This window comes from Brienomyrus brachyistius, unplaced genomic scaffold (genome assembly GCF_023856365.1).
Source record: "Brienomyrus brachyistius isolate T26 unplaced genomic scaffold, BBRACH_0.4 scaffold50, whole genome shotgun sequence".
NCBI classification, from domain to species: Eukaryota; Metazoa; Chordata; class Actinopteri; order Osteoglossiformes; family Mormyridae; genus Brienomyrus; species Brienomyrus brachyistius.
Window position 1 is genome coordinate 1313092 of NW_026042325.1, and position 16521 is coordinate 1329612.

Genomic DNA, 16521 nt, shown 5'->3' on the forward strand with positions numbered 1-16521 from the left:
ATGTCTGACACCTTCAGGTTTGACCTGAAGGCCCTGCCGGTAGATTTGGTGGAGTGCTTAATGCGGATTCTGCCCACGGAGGCAGAGAGCAAGCTGCTCCGGCAGTACGAGCGTGAGAGACGTTCCCTGGATCAGCTGGCCGAGGAGGACCGCTTCATGTTGCACATCGGCAAGATCGAGAGGCTCACTCAGAGGATGAACATGATGGCGTTCATGGGCAACTTCGACGACAACTTCAACATGCTAATGCCGGTATTTCAGCTGCCTGCCCGCCTGCCCACTTACCCGCCTGCTCGCCCGCCTGCTCGCCCGCCTGCTCGCCCGCCTGCCCACTTGCCCGCCCGCCCACTTGCCCGCCTGCCTGCCCACTTGCCCGCCCGCCTGCCTGCCTGCATATTATACATTAATATTATATATATATTTTAATTATATATTAAGAAAGCTTTGGTAACACTTTACTTAAAGCAGTCATCTTAATGCATTATAGATACCTTCATAATGCATTGTAATGCATTTATAAAGTGTTATAAACATTTCTGGCTATAACTATTTATAAAAGGCATAACATTATAGCCATGTGTATTATGCATTATGAATGCTCTATGAAGTTCTTATCTATAATGCACTATTCATACCTTTATAATGCATTATGATGGTCAGTGTAATAATTAAGGATGCTTTGTACAGTATTATGAAGGTATGTATAGACTTTAATGTGATTTTCTATTACATTATGCGACTTTGGTGCTACCAAAGCTTTTCCTTAGTCCGCAGGAAGAGACCCTTTTTTTTCCACATTTAAAGTTATGCTCATATTTATATCTGGTCCATTTTCACATCTCCTCTGTGCCTCAGTCTTCATCCCTGTGCCCAGCTCACATAGGCAGGCCCTGGGTTAGACCGCCTGGCTTAAAAACAACTCCTGCTTGTAGACTGACTGCCATGAAGCCTCTTATATAAAAAAATGTTAAATACATTGGTTGATAATGTACAGACTGCTTTGTGATTCGTTAGCTCAAGGTACAGTTCAGTACTGCATGTAGCTACTTCTGTTATTATTGTATTATTTTATTGTTATTATTATTATGAAACTGCATTATTATTCTTAAGATGTTTTAGGGTATTTGGAAGTGTTTCTTAAATATGCCTACAAAGGTCGAATACATTATCTGGACCGAAGTATTGGGACGTCTAGTCCTTACACCTACAGGAACTTTTATGACATCACATTCTAAATCCATATGGTGTTGGTCTCCCCCTTGCAGCAGTAACAGCTGCCACTCTTCTGGGAAGGTTTTCCCACAATATTTTGCAGTGTGTCTGTGGGAATTTTTGCCCATTCATCCAGAAGAACATTTGTGAGGTCAGATACTGATGTTGGACATGAAGGCCTGGCTTGCAATCTGCATTCTGGTTCATCACAACAAAGGTGTTCGACGGGGTTGTGGTCTGGGCTCTGTGCAGGCAAGGTCAAATTCTTAAACACCAAACTCACCCAGCCATGTCTTTATGGACCTTGCTTTGTGCACTGGGGCACAGTCATGCTGGAACAGAAAAGGACCTTCATCAAACCGTTCCAACAAAACTTGATTCATAGAATTGTCCAAAATGTCTTTTTCTGAAGCACCTGTGGCAGTGGGTCTGAATGAAACGCCTGAGTTTAATGATTAAGAGGTGTGTCCCAATACTTTTGACCATATAGTGTAAGTACTATATACTAAGACAAGCATTTAACTGATACTAAGTAAGGACAGTATGTACTTATTCCAACATACTTGCAATTAGACTTAAAGACAGACTTAGGGAATGGAACTTGTTCGTGACTCGAGCACTGCCTGTATAATATTTTTTCTGTGTCATGGTTGCCATCTAAGAGAAGCTCTGCTCATGTGTTAATGTCTCCCGCATTCAGCAACTCAATGCCATAATCGCAGCATCTGCGTCGATGAAATCATCCCCGAAGTTGAAGAGAATGCTAGAGGTGAGCCAGCTCTGTCCACCTGGTATCTGTGATGCTGCTTCTGCTGCCAAACCAAAGATTAGCACGTTGTCCTCAGCTGTGTCACTTTCCAGCACGAGACTTAGATCTTTTGAGTACTCAGCAGATTATTAGTAATTAGCTGTTGGAACAGCCTGACTGATTTCTTACGTTATTCATTCCTTTGGCATTAAACCAGGTCATAATTAATAGTGCATGTTAAGAGCCCAATTTCTTCAATTGCTATGTAGACAGTAGCTCTCTCACATTCTGAAAAATGTATCCGAGCAGTGAACTGTCTTCTTCCTATAGATTATTTTAGCCCTGGGGAACTACATGAACAGTGGGAAAAGAGGCTCGGTGTATGGGTTCAAACTGCAGAGCCTGGATTTGGTGAGTCATGAAGAATGTAAATGTGATATGTTATTTCTAGTTGAGCTTTGTAACTGTATATATAGTCATTTTGACTATGAATCCAGACCATCGTTCTTTATGAGCTCACAGCCACAACCTGCCTTCCGCAATAATAGCAGCTTCATGCGTTATTAGTTTCAGACAGGTACACAAACCCATTGCAGCTATACAGCATGGCCACCCCTGGGGCAAACTGTGCTCAGTGAGTGATTCTGATGCCTTTTCTGCCTTCAGCTGTTGGACACAAAATCCACGGACAGGAAGATGACTCTTCTTCACTACATTGCTCTCATCGTGAAGGAGAAGTACCCTGAGCTGGCCGTTTTCCCCAGTGAGCTACACTTTGTGGACAAAGCAGCCAGTGGTAGGCTTGTTGTTGCTTTATTTTAAATTGAATGTACATGTGATAATGACTCTGTGGGTGAGTGTATGATCGAGTCTGCTATGTAAGTGTTCCCCTGGCTTCTCTTTTACTGTGTGGTGCAGTTTCCCTGGAGAATGTGCTGCTGGACGTGCGGGAGCTGGCTAAAGGCATGGAGATGATCCGTAAAGAGAGCAGCCTTCATGACCATGCGGTGCTCAAGAACTTCCTACAGATCAATGAAGGACGGATGGAGAAACTGCAGAAGGATGCTAAGATGGCGGAGGTGCTCCCCCGGCGATGTAATGCGAGCGTCAAGACCTTGACCCTGTGCAAGACCTCAAAGACCAGCTTCTACTAAATATATACATTTTCACTTTTGATGGCACAAAGACCCTTAACTGTATGTCTAACCCAGAGTTGTGGAGATTAAGGAGATAGCTGGTATTAAACATTCAGCAAGCGCTGTCTTGCAACACGACGCCTTCTTAAAGGCATATTTTGCTCTCCATAATTTCTCCTTACTTTTCACCACCTTGCAGGAGGCCTTTGGCAGTGTGGTTCACTACTTTGGGGAGAACCCGAAGACTACCCCTCCCTCCGTTTTCTTCCCTGTGTTTGTACGCTTCATTAAGGCTTACAAGGTGAGATTATTCAGAACATCCCTGCCGGTCCCTCTTCGCTCCTCCGTGCAGAAGCTGTGTCCATCTCCCCCGTCCAGTAGAACCTCAGATTTCATATTTGGCTTCTCTTATTCTCGTATTTGAGTTCTTTCCTGCTTTTATTCTGTGGGAATGTGATGGTGATGTGATGGTGATGTGATGCTTATGTGGCCAGGATGTCAGACTCTCATGGACAGGAAAGGTCAGCTGACTCTATTCCAACCATTAACAGCTTGGCGTAATTTGCTGTCAGCTCTGTCCTTCCTAAGATTGTTTGGGAGTCAGATTTATGATTTATGACTGTAGTGTCCTTAAACACCCCCCCCCCGGTTGGTTTCATTCAGAATAATTTGTTTTGAAAATGTCATTGTATCCACAGCCAGTGTCGGCAAAATTTCTCACAAAAGTAATTACAGACAGAGGTGGGAAGTTCAGGTCCAGAAAGTGCAGATCCAGACCAGGGTTTTGTTTCAACCAACCTGTCGAATTCTCTGTGACTGTGACTCTTTATACTCGGTTGGCTGGTTGAAACAAAATCCTGGTCTGGATCTGTACTCTCTAAACCTGACCTCTCCCTCTGTCTTTAATGGATTACTGTGGTGAGTAACTTCCCCAACAGTGTCCACAGCGAATTGCACGAGTCCCATTTCTTTCTCCAAGAGCCACCTGAACAAAATGTAGAGGTTAAAGGATCAAGTCCCAAAGCAGGGCTTCTCCGGCTTATGGCTTTTTATTTCTTTAACTTTTGCTTTTCTGGGAATAAATCACCTTCATATGGAGACTCTGGCTGTGATGTTCACTTTCACAGGATGCAGTAGAAGACAACGAGCAAAGGAAGAAGCAGGAGGAGGCTCTACGAGTGAAGCTTCTAGCTCAGGAGACCCAGGAACAGGAGACCAAAGTAAGCCCCCCATACACAAAAGGATATGCTTTATTCCATATATAATTTTCCTGCTTATTCTCCTCGTGGTAGAGAGTGAGGGTAGGGGGCGGAACCTGTGCTTTATAGATCCAGCGCTGGAAATTTGAAAGAATACATTCTGGTTTTAATCCCAGCAGTGCATTGGCCTTAAAAAATGGAAACTTATTCAGACACTAAAAAGTAATTTCGGTGCCATTATTGATATTCAATGGCGTGTGTGTATTACGTTTCGCGTGGGGCTTGGGGGTGAGGCGTCAGACAAGCTGGTCTTAGCAATATTTCCCTGTCAGCGTGGGGGTGACGGGCTAGGAGGGCTTCAGCTGATCTGCGTTACGTGAGCTTTTTATTAGCAGAAGGAGAAACGAGAGAGAATAAAAATGAAATTGTGTCAGTCAACCGCAAGTGGGGGCGGGGCTAAAATCCAGAATGGCATTGTTTTTTATTCTCTGTGGAGAATGAAACATTCCATGTTCGTTTGAGCTAAGGTTAGGGTTTCTTTTGTGATTAAAAGTAGGGTTAGGGTTAGGGTTAAGTTTGCCATTAGCTTACGCGAAGACGACTTATTTAAAAAATTTTGAGAGAGCCCCAGGAGAAGCGAGTACACAGGCCATCGTACATTTTTTTCGTGGTCCGTATTAGGGTTTGGTTTGACATTAAGGTTAGCACTGAGGGTGTTTTCATTTGAGGATTTAGTTCAGAGATAACTTCAGGGCTTAGCTTGATGTTTGATTTAGTGGGGTTCGAAGTAGGGGTGTGATTGTGCTGAGGTGTTGTTCTAGTCACATGACCAAGTATAACATCAGAGTTCAGGCTAGGCTTTGTTGTTGGGTTAAAGCTAAGATTAATGAAGATTAATGATTAATGATTTTTTTATGACCAGTGGTAGGGATAGACTCTTAAAATGCCATAAACCTGCCTAGTGTTCCAGCTCTGAGGGTGCACCTGTTTAGTCTGAAATAGATATTTTTTTGCAGTCCTGTCTTTTATATTTTTTGTGTGATCAGCTGACACTCACTTGGGGACCAACAGGTACAGGCTCAGAAGAAGAGGCAGCAGCAGCAGGACCTAATCGTAGAGCTTCGCAGAAGACAGGCCAGGGACCACAGGCCCATGTACGAGGGCAAAGACGGGACCATCGAGGACATCATCACAGGTGCGGCTTTACCTTTCGCATCCTCTGTCGTGTTTGGGGGGGAAGCCATGAGCACGAACCATTTCGGACATTGCAAGGTCCACCCAGTCCTCGTGAGACCCATCCAACCTTCAGTCAAAATACATGACGACGGCTGATCTTTTGATAGGGAAACCCCCAGTTCCTCATTCATCCAAATAAATGTCAGCATGTGATCCTTCTCGATATTAGTGCCTCTTTCGCTGCTTTACAACCTTCTTACCATACTTGCACCCAAACTTAGGTCCAGACTAATCTTACACAGGCATCGTCTTGGGTAAAACAGTCAGAGACAAAGCAACTAAGAAATTTTACCTAGTTATACAGCTGGATTATAGTTATAGCTGGATGTGTCACTACGGGCAATTGCACCGAGGACCTTTGCAATTTGGTTGCTCCCCTTGACCCAGCAAGCCTCCATTATGAGTTTCTGTCTTTAAATGTCATTTTACCTGCTAGGCTGTTGATCCTGGTCCATAGTGAAGTTCTTTGTAGGGTGTAATTTCAGGTAAAGCTGTCTCATGACAGAAGGAGGTGAACCAGGACAGAACTGGTACCCGGCCAAGAGGAAAGCTTTGGGCTTGACCTGTCCTCTCTCTCTCTGTGACACCTCCACCCCCCCAGTGTTGAAGAGTGTCCCCTTTACAGCCCGAACTGCCAAGCGGGGTTTGCGTTTCTTCTGTGACGACAGCGCCTGATAATCCTGCCCCTCCCCCCAGGCCCATGGCAGCCTACCCAGTCCCAGTCAAGGTTCTTTGAGAAACCCTGATTCTTCTGCGCGTGTGCCTGCACCCACTTGCATGCCCTGCATGTGCTGCACTGGGCCTGGAGCACTAACATGTTTGATGCCTTTACTTTATAGAGGGGGCTTCCGTCTCCACCAGTCCATACCAGTTTATCAGGGTGATCTTTATGGGGAGTGCTGATGTCTTGCTTACATCTTTAACTTATTTGCAGTAATGGTTCTTTTAAGATCCCCAACCGTATGTGGGCTCTGACCATTGCAGTTAGATGTCTTCTACCACATATGTGTTTTCAGGCATTTTATGAAAGATGTTTGTCTTTTGCCTGCCCCCCAAATGGTCATATTTGTCATGTCAGACATGCTAGAAATCACATTACATCACACTATAGCTTTTCCTGTGCATTTAAGAGTCACTGCTTGCGATCACTATTGACAGGAGGAAGTTAACAGATCAACAGTGTTTTAGTTTATTGTAAAACACGTCACACCCACCATATTCAGGCACTTCATTCGGCTAAAACGGAACGTTTGGTCCTGAAGAAAAAGGAGAGCTATGAAAGATTGTTTCTTAGTCCTCGTCACCCCCCCGTAGCACATGAGCCTTTACCCATCTATTCACCGTCAATCACATTCTCCTGACCCGTGTGAGACGTCTGTGACTGTCACTCACATGTAACTTGTGGAGCTGCACTGTGATCGACAAATTATACGGAGAATTTGGCAGCTGGAAACGAAAGCTTTCCACCAAGTCAGCCACACAAGATGCCTGCTGGAGCCTGACGGTCCACAGTGTCGCATCCAAATGGCTACCAGAGGCTTGGTGTCTGCTTCTGCTTCCATCAGACGTGCTGTTGTTCTCCCTATAACTTCTCGATTAACAGTGTGACCATATTTGGACTTCAGTTTTCTGGGCTCGGATTAATCTTTCCAGTCATTTGTTTCTACATTTCCAGTTTGGTTGGCGTAGTAAATCGTACAGAAACTGAACTGCCGTAAAGCAGTCCTTTCAGCATCCTGGAAACCATGGAAACGCTGTTGCCATGTCACAGCTGTAAGGCAAAAACAATTCTGTGGTTTAAATTAAGGACTAAGGCTGCTCAAAGACGGTGTCTAGGCCCCTAAACGTCTTCCCCTTCACCTCCCCCCCGTTATGGGCAGCCCTGTTAAGGACAAGATAAGCTAAATAATAATTAACAATCCGATAATGGTGAAATCTTAACAGTTTTTTTAAGTGCACTGCACTGACAGGACCTACCTTGTTGCAGCACTGGAGCATGTGTTCTTGGACTCTTTTGAGCCTGCCTCTCCCCCCCCCCCCCCCCCCGACAGATCTCAGGAGCCAGCCCTTCCGGCGGGCTGACGCCGTCATCAGGAGTGGCTGGAAACGTCCTTAAAACCCCCTGCATCGGGCTCAAGGCCCCACCCCAAAGGGACCCATCCTCCTGCCTAGTCGGAACGTGTCTGTTAGTCCAGTTTCCGGACACTCTGGCCCACATGCAGAGTGAAGCGGATGGGACTGAGACTGAGACTGAACCAGAACACAGACCACGATGGACTATTGGTTTTGTATTAACATGTGACTCGATGATGTTTTCCGCGTGCAATGGAAAGCAAGCTTAACCCTGAAATGGCTGCACGGGCATGCTGCGATGCTGCGATGCTGCGCCGCTGCGATGCGGTTTGTGCGGAGGACACGCACTGCTCTCCCAATGCTATGTTCCTGCAGACTGCGCTGCACAACTTCAGAGATTCTCCTCTTTCACCGACGTGCCACCTTCTTGCATTTCCCGCAAGGCAAGCACCTTGACAAGTACTGCCAAAGTTGTGTTTCCATCTAGAATCTTCTGAAGCAATATTTTCGTACTCCTTTTGTTTAACATGTCCTAAAATATTTAATACTGTAAAAATAGAATGGTGAGCATATTCTGGCTTTAAAAATCACAAAACGGTTATTTAAGAAGGTAAGTGAAACTGTTATTGTGGAAGACCTTGAGAATGGGGTCGAGGACACATGATTTTACGAGGAACATTCCATCAGGTCGGTCTGCGCATTCCTCTGCTATAACATGGGATGCACTAAACTGGACGGCAAAACCTGGTAACAAAATGTCAGTCACACTTTGTTGGAGGAGATATAAGCACATGCTTACTTAATGCATTAACTAACCAGTAACTAAGTGTTAGTTATGTACAGATCCCGTGCATGTTCATCATTAATCAATCATGAGGGTTCATTCATCCCATTCAGGAACTATATTAATTAACAGCTAACTCCACTCAGTTAATGGCTAATTAATGCATCAAGTGAGTGTGTTTTGCTAAAGTATTTGTGTCCCCTCAAGTAAAATGTTACCAGAATGTCTTCATGTGTAGAAGTGGACCAGGACAGACCACTGGACGCTTGGTCATGTTGGCAAGTTGTTTTTTCCACAGCTATCCTGTCTTTAGCTGGATTCTGGGACTTCATGCCGACACACTTGCTCTAATGCTTTGCGAGTCCATTTTAAACACGGGGCTCCTTGTGCGCAGAGTCCTGGAGCCAGAGGCCGACTGTTCACACAGTGTCCCCGTGCTTCACAGCAGGGAAGGGAGCCACTGCTTCACTGCAGATGATCATAAGCACTGCATTCAGGGAGGAATCACAGCTTTTGCATTTAAAGGGAAAGGGGAGCATTTTACCGGTGTAAAAGTTCTTGTACAATGGACTGCCCCCCCCACCCCCCCAATAAAAACTTAAGGCTTGCACATCACCATGTTTGCCTCCCAGGAGGACTTCCTCCCCGAGTGTATTTTTTGTCTAAGCACACAGTTGTAGTCTGCTCATGGTCCAGAGATGTGCAGTTTCAGTGTGTCTGTAAACAGCCCTTAGTGTGACTGTGTCATGTTTGGGGACCAAACCTCCTCACTCTTGGGGACGTTTTTCAGGTCCACATTTGGAAATCCTCAGTTTTATAAATATCTGTGAGTGCAATAAAAAAAAGTAAAAATGTCAAAAGTCTTGTATTTTGTTTGATTACTTATGGTTACGGTCAGGGCTGGGTGGGGGTTAGGGTGTCGTGACTGGGATCAGGGTATTTCCTGTATAAATTAATGGAAGGTCTCCATTTAGATAGGTATGCAGTGTGTGTTTGTGTTTGCAGCCTGTGATGGACTGGCTTGCTGTCCAGAATGGCCCCCGCCGTAACCCTGTCCAGTCTGGCCCCCGCCGTAAGCCCGTCCAGTCTGGCCCCCGCCGTAAGCCCGTCCAGAACGGCCCCCGCCGTAAGCCCGTCCAGTTTTGAATTAGATCCAAGCTTTGTGTGACTTCTGATAAGCCATTAGGGGACATGGTTGGAAATTAATTTTTGGGAGACATTTAATTAAATACGTGTGTGTGTGTGTGTGTGTGTGTGTGTGTGTGTTGGGGAGGGGGGGGAAGGTTGTTGGTAACCACAACCCTATCAACATAGATATGATACATGTGAAATCTTCAGTCATGGAAGAACAACAGATTATCACCATACGTCATGCTGCATATAAACATACTATAACCTTTGGGCCTCTATCCCTAAACGTCCTTAGGGTTTGTTATATCCAGTCATTTAGCCTGGGAACATCAGCAAAACAAACTGAATAGACCACTTCTTCCTGTACATTTTTAAAAAGTTTATTTATAACAATATTTGTTATTTAGTTTGTAAAGTATTCCAGCAAAAAAAATTAAACATTATTCTTTCCAGAAAGGCTGAGCCACCATGCATTTTCTACTATAAAAGCTATTTGTCATTTTTTTTATTAAAAAATAAAATGGAAAAAAAAAAATTTAAACAAATCCAAAGTGTATGATTTTGAAAAAGTTTAAGTAAAATGATTGTACTTTTCTCTCAATCAAAAAAAAAAAAACACTGAGCTGAAATGAAAGTCAGAATCCACTGCGTGAGCTGATGTGCTGTGTGGGCTAAGCGAAAGGACGTCTTACGCTAAGTATTTTCTTTTTTCCATTGAACATGCATTAAAATATGGCTGCTCACCTCCAAAAGAAGCAGCATCTGAAGAAACGAGAAAGTGTCTGAGTTTGAGGAGTCATCGGTGGATAGATGGCAGCGATAGGGGCAGGCAAAAGGAGGGAACCAGAGGGCAAGAGCCGAGAGCCGGGAGACGAACGGGGCAATAAACACGCACATGGACATGGGCACCGGCGCACAAACGGAGAAGCACAAGGTGTTTAAGAAAAAAAATACAATGAAATAAATCAACCCTAAAGAGGAATGTGACACTCACCCAGCCCAAAGCGGACAGGTTAGGGAATAACGGCGGAAGCTCCACTCAAGATCATCACACCGGTATCCTGGAGACAGCTTCCTGCTAAAATCCAACCTCCCCTCCCCCACTCCTCCCCCCTACCAAGGTGCCACCCATGCACACATAGGTCACCGTGTAGGTGAGCGACACTTCCGATTGGCTGCGGCCAGCGAGCCGGGGGTGGAGCCTTTCTGTCAGTGGGCCACGCCCTCCTGTTACAAGCGCCCCCCCCCCACAAGGCCTCTCACACACAGCCAGATTTACACCCTGGAATGCTTAAAAATTAAAAAATAAAAAACACACACACACAAACGTACATTTTGCTATATTAAGGTGTGTGTTTTGTGTACCTCTGGATACTTTCAAAACTCTGTCAATAAAGTTATATATATTTATATATCATTTTAGTCTGTGCAAGGATGAAAACACAATCATTCTCTGAGAAAACAACAGAAATACTGTAGGTGGGCTTCCGCCAATGACATGTGCCATTCCAGACAGTCCCTTGCTCGCCCTCCACACACGCTCGCCAGTCCCGCACATGCGAGGCCCCACCGGGGCCCGGGGCCCGGGCCTCGCCTTTGACCTCTCCCACGTCAAACAACACTCCACTTGAATGGAACGATTTTTCTATACAATTCATACAAAAATAAAAAATTAAATTGTTCCACTGTTCCTTTTTTGTCGTTTCTTCCCCCCCCATTTCATTTTGCACAGAGGTAGTGGCAACTCGGGTAAAGGGCAGGGGGGGAGGGCAAAAAAAAATCTTATACAAAATTGTTTTCTTTTAGAGCAGAAGAATGTAAAAGAACAAAATATAATACTGCAGTCACATACAAAAGTAGTCCTTCATTTTGTACATTTTATACAGTGTTCAGGCATTTCTGCTGTGTTTTTTTTCTGCTCTCAAAAGGCAAAACCGGGGTGGGGGGGGGGATGCTGTTGAGTGGTGGCGCTATGCTAATGCTGGGGTGGGGGCGGGGGAGCGGGGGGTTGATCAGTCTATGCCAGTGGGTCTCCCATGTCCTCCTCCCCTCGAGACAGAAGCTCCTTCTTCTCGTCTGTGCTGGCCAGCGAGTTTCGGCTGTTATGAGCCCCCATGTAGAGGGTGGCGTACACGGGGTTGGTGAAGTTGGTGGGCTACAGTGGGGGGGGGGGGGCACAGAGCACATGTGTAAAACACAAGCAGTGCTGGGGGAGTTACTCACAAGAGTAATTCATTAAACAAAAGGTAGGAAGTTCAGGCCTAGAAAGTAGAAATCTAGACTAGGGTTTTGTTTCAACCAATCAGCTGAGTACTGTGACTCTGTGTAACTGTGACTCTGTGTAACTGACTCTTTGTGCTCAACTGGTTAGTGGAAGCCAAACCTTTCTTTTTACACGTCAGTAGTTTGTCTTTGCTTATGTCATAAGGTGCAGCTTTACATCATAAAAGAAACACTGAATTTACAGTAGGCTAAGGTTCAGAAATCAATGCCGCCACCCCCCCCACCCACCCATCCCCAACAAAAGAAAAGAGTCTTTGGAACCTAAGTTAGTAAGAAAGTTCTTTCATGATCCTAACCAATTTTAATGCCGTATGACATCATACAGCACAGTATGGTGGCCCAAACAGATTTTCCCATTTCTGACTTCAGGGATTAGTGTCTCTGTCTGTTGTGGGGGGGGGGGGGGTTAAGCCCTGAGGGGAAGGTACCTTATCCGGGTCCAGGGTAAAGTCGGCATCCAGGAGTTCCCCGGCGTCATCATCGGGCTCCCCTTCGTAGGTCTTGTATGCCGGGTTCCCGATCTCCACATTGAGGGCCCCGTTGGTCATCCTCTGGTGCTGGAAGCCCTTGGCCCTGTGACGCAGAAGATGCACCATGAGCGCCAGCACTCCAGGGGGCGGCAGAGAGGACAGGAGCACAGCACGGCTACACAGCCACAGTGACGGTACCGAGGGAAGCCAGGACTGAAGCCAGGCACAGGCATCCAGGGTGAACCCAGCACAGCCCAACACACGGCCCCCTCCACCTGTACCCACATGGCGTCTCCATGCTTCCAACACCCAGCACAGCCGCATGGGGCTGAATGGGGGGGAGGCGCTGTGGACGCCTATAACCTCGGGTCACGTGTCCTACAGGTCACATGACATTGGGCGACTGAGGGGTGGAGCTCCTTTAGGGAGCCTGGGCTGCTGGACATCAGCCTTGGGGGGGTAGGGGGGGGCTGGAGACTTGGGCAGTGCAGCTCCATCAGTGCCTCTCACTGGCAGGAGGATGGGAGGGGGCTGAACAAACATTTCACACCACCCAACGTGCGGCCAACTCTCCCTCATCAAAGCCCGTTCTCCTGGAGGGGCACCCAAAAGGGCAATAGCCCCCCCCGAACAGGAGTATGGGGCAAAAGGGAGGGGGGGGCATGGGGGCAAGCGGAATGCTACTTAACACACTCTGGGAGACCAGCAAACATAGACCACCGGACAGACCGAGGTACACTGAGCAAAAGTCAACAGGAACAGGATGTGGATTCATATGGGGAGGGGTGGCGGGCTGGGGCAGGGGGCGGGAGGCGTGGGGAGGGGCGGGGAGGAGCGGGCAGGGGCGGGGACATGGACATGGACATGGAGGGAAGGTGGGGAATGTAACCCTGACAACTGTTACCGCGAGCGTCTGGAGCAGGATTTGCCTGGTCTTACAGACCTGGGGGACAGAAGAGATGCAGTTACCCAGAGCAGAGTGAGGACAGAGCTTTGGCATGACCAGAGGGAGGCGATTATGGGGAGAGGGGCTGGCAGATACAGGCTAAAGAAGAGAGACTTCTAGAGTGACCACAAAGGGAAGGATGGATGAGCAAGTCCAACAGAACTCCTGCCGCAAACTCACCCACTCATTCTCTTCCGGTACCACAAGATGGCGCCAACAACCAGCAGGGCAACGAGCAACAGCAGAAGCACTGGGATGACAATCGACGCGGTTCCTGCAGGCAATGAGACGGACAGACCCTGAGGACCCTGCTACCCAGTCCCACCATCAGCTGCCGGGTGTGACAGTGGCAGCTGGTTGGAGAGATGAGGAGGGGGCTTTCACTTACGGCTGCTGGGGTCAGAGGAGTTTATGGTGGAGGTATTTACTGAGCAGCGCTGGCCAGACCAACCTGCGGAACATCTGTGGGAAGAGGGAGGGAAGGAAGGATGGAGAAGGAAGAGAGGTTGGAGGAGTGTGAGGACAAGAGGAAGAGTGAGTTCATTAAGACGCCTTACAGAATGTGTTTGTGTGTGTGTGTGTGTTTGTGTGTGTGTTTGTGTGTGTGTGTGTTTGTGTGTGTGTTTGTGCGTGTGTGTGTTTGTGCGTGCGTTTGTGTGTGCGTGCGTTTGTGTGTGCGTGCGTTTGTGTGTGCGTGCGTTTGTGTGTGCGTGCGTGCGTTTGTGTGTGCGTGCGTGCGTTTGTGTGTGCGTGCGTGCGTTTGTGTGTGCGTGCGTGCGTTTGTGTGTGCGTGCGTGCGTTTGTGCGTGCGTGCGTGCGTGCGTGCGTTTGTGTGCTTGTGTGTGCTTGTGTGTGTGCTTGTGTGTGTGCGTTTGTGTGTGTGCGTTTGTGTGTGTGCGTTTGTGTGTGTGCGTTTGTGTGTGTGCGTTTGTGTGTGTGCGTTTGTGTGTGTGCGCGTGTTTGTGTGTGTGCGCGTGTTTGTGTGCGCGTGTTTGTGTGCGCGTGTTTGTGTGCGCGTGTTTGTGTGCGCGTGTTTGTGTGTGTGCGCGTGTGCGTGTGTGCGAGTGCGTTTTCTGTGCGCGTGTGTGTGTGTTTGTGTGTGCGTGTTTGTGTGCGTGTGTTTGTGTGTGTGTTTGTGTGTGCGTGTTTGTGTGCGTGTGTGTGCGTGCGTGTGTTTGTGTGTGTGTTTGTGTGTGTGTTTTTGTGTGTGTTTGTGTGTGTGTTTGTGTGTGTGTGTGCGTTTGTGCGTGTGCATTTTCTGTGCGCGTGTGTGTGTTTGTGTGTGTGTGTGTGCGTGTTTGTGTGCGTGTGCGTGTGTCCGACGTCCGCCGCCATCCCACCTGCACTGGGGCTGCTGTGTCTGGGGGTTCACTGAACACTGTCCGTTCACACAGTACTCGCTGCACGTATAGCAACTTGGCTGAATCTTTCCGTTGGGGCACCTGACCAAAGATCAAACATCATATGAGCCACAAACACTGAGCCACCTGCTGTGCTTTTATTTTATATATTTTTTAATTGTCTTTTCTCCTGTGTCCCTGTATTTTATAAAATAATTACGCACAAGAATTCCAATGTACTTGTACTGACCAGTACAAATGGAAATAAAGATATCCCTCCATCCCTCCATCCCTCCATCCATCCATCCATCCATCCATCCATCCATCCATCCATCCATCCCTCCCCACTGAACTCTGCCTTTGAGTGGCTCCCCTCCAAACGCCGGCTCCGATGTCCCGGTTGCAGGACACAGAGGAGGACCACCTTTGTTCCTAAAGCTGGCCTTTTGAGCTCCTGACACCCTCCCCCCAAACCCACCATTATCGCCTCTCACACTCCCACCTCCCCCTACAATCCAGACCTCCTCAGATCTGAGTCTCTCTCACTTCTCATTTTTTCACTTTCAACATCGTGCACCTTATTGCCGCTGCATTTAAAGTCATTTATTATTGTTCATAGTTCATTGTGTGTCATCTGTTCTGTCAAATGTTACAGCTGTTATGTGTGTGCGCTGCTCCTCTGTGCCTTTTAAATTTTTATAAAAATTTAAAGTTTTTTGATTTTCCATCCATCCATCCATCCATCCATCCATCCATCCATCCATCACATTCATCACCCTGTTGGGTTGTCAATATTTCTTTTTCTGCAGTCCTTAGATCTTGGCGCCCCCTGCTGGATGGGGTAACGCACCTGCAGGTGACTTCTCCTGTAGGTTTGTGGCTGTTGGTGGGGATGCACTTGCCGTCCTTGCAGTAATGGCACCTGTCTACCTCGCAGTTTGCACCGCTGTACTGCGGCGGGCAGCGGCACTGAATGCTCCCGCTGGAGACCTGCAGACACGTGCCTCCGTTTTCACAGTGCCCGTCACACTTACCTGGGAAGGGACAGATATCACATGTCACCCATATGCAGACAGAGGGCTGCTGTGCTGAGCACGGCTCCGAGGGACACTCACGGTACTGGCACTGGTCGCCCAGGAAGTCCACGGGACACTGGCACTTGGGCTGGTTGCCCTGGCTGACCGAGCAGGTGCCGCCGTTTTGGCAGTAATCCCGGCAGGTGTGCTGATTACACACGGGGCCCGTGAAGCCGGGGACGCAGCGGCAGGCAGGGGAGCCTAGAAGGAAGAGCCAGGGGTCAGGGTCAGCTTCCAGGTGGGTTAGGGGGGTGATGGAATGAGGGAGGTGGGCAGGTGTTACCTGTGGCGGAGGCCGTGCATGTGCCCCCATTCTGACAATGGTCTCGGCACTGATCCACCTCGCATTTCTCACCGCGGTAGTTGGGCTGACAGCGGCACTTGGGCTGCTTGTGGGCATTGAGGAAACACTGCCCACCGTTCAGACACTGCAGGGTGCAGGTGCCAGGAGAGGGCGCTGGTAGGATAAGGAGGGAATCGAACCCATGTCAGCAGGAGGGTCTCCGGCAGGTAAAATGGAGGCATTCTGTGCTGAAGAGTGGCACTTACGAGCAGGGGAGAGTGTAGGAGAGGGCACCTCCACACAAGTGCCATCGTCCAGCTGGTGCCCGTTGGGACACGTGCAAACCGGACCACTGGGACTCAGCAAACAAAGCCACTCGCATTTCTTCCTGTCACATGGGTTGGTCACTGGGGAACAAAGTGGGTGGTATTGGGGTCATTAACTGATTTCAATGCATTTATCACTGCCCGCCATTTACCAGGTATATATCCTGGGTTATGTTGCAGGTACAAGTTGCAGGTCAGGTGCTAAAGCCAAACATCTCGGAAAACACAAGCGAGCAGGAATAAAGATCCGATTGCCCATTTGCAGAAAGCTTATATTC

General features: G+C 47.8%; 2 protein-coding genes across 4 annotated transcripts in view; one reads left to right on the forward strand and one right to left on the reverse strand.

Annotated features, from left to right (window-relative positions):
- The window catches only part of LOC125723559 (formin-like protein 3), a 36817-nt gene extending 27569 nt beyond the window's left edge, over window positions 1-9248 (forward strand). For 2 of the 3 annotated variants that reach the window (XR_007386925.1, XR_007386926.1), the window contains 10 exons: window positions 18-252; window positions 1913-1981; window positions 2291-2371; window positions 2627-2756; window positions 2879-3039; window positions 3296-3397; window positions 4224-4316; window positions 5367-5490; window positions 6133-6258; window positions 7583-9248. Coding sequence is in view for 1 of the 3 variants with exons in the window: in XM_049000274.1 (XP_048856231.1) it covers window positions 18-252; window positions 1913-1981; window positions 2291-2371; window positions 2627-2756; window positions 2879-3039; window positions 3296-3397; window positions 4224-4316; window positions 5367-5490; window positions 7583-7647 (1060 nt within the window). In the remaining 2 variants the exon portion in view is untranslated. The remainder of the gene's footprint in view (window positions 1-17; window positions 253-1912; window positions 1982-2290; window positions 2372-2626; window positions 2757-2878; window positions 3040-3295; window positions 3398-4223; window positions 4317-5366; window positions 5491-6132; window positions 6259-7582) is intronic. The other variant, XM_049000274.1, reaches the window with a different exon arrangement.
- Window positions 9249-9883: 635 nt separating this feature from the next.
- The window catches only part of LOC125723515 (low-density lipoprotein receptor-related protein 1-like), a 61188-nt gene continuing 54550 nt past the window's right edge, over window positions 9884-16521 (reverse strand). The window contains 9 exon segments of the mRNA XM_049000163.1: window positions 9884-11674; window positions 12231-12375; window positions 13399-13492; window positions 13607-13680; window positions 14559-14660; window positions 15409-15592; window positions 15674-15835; window positions 15918-16091; window positions 16184-16324. Of these exon segments, the coding sequence (XP_048856120.1) occupies window positions 11537-11674; window positions 12231-12375; window positions 13399-13492; window positions 13607-13680; window positions 14559-14660; window positions 15409-15592; window positions 15674-15835; window positions 15918-16091; window positions 16184-16324 (1214 nt within the window). The 3' untranslated portion in view covers window positions 9884-11536.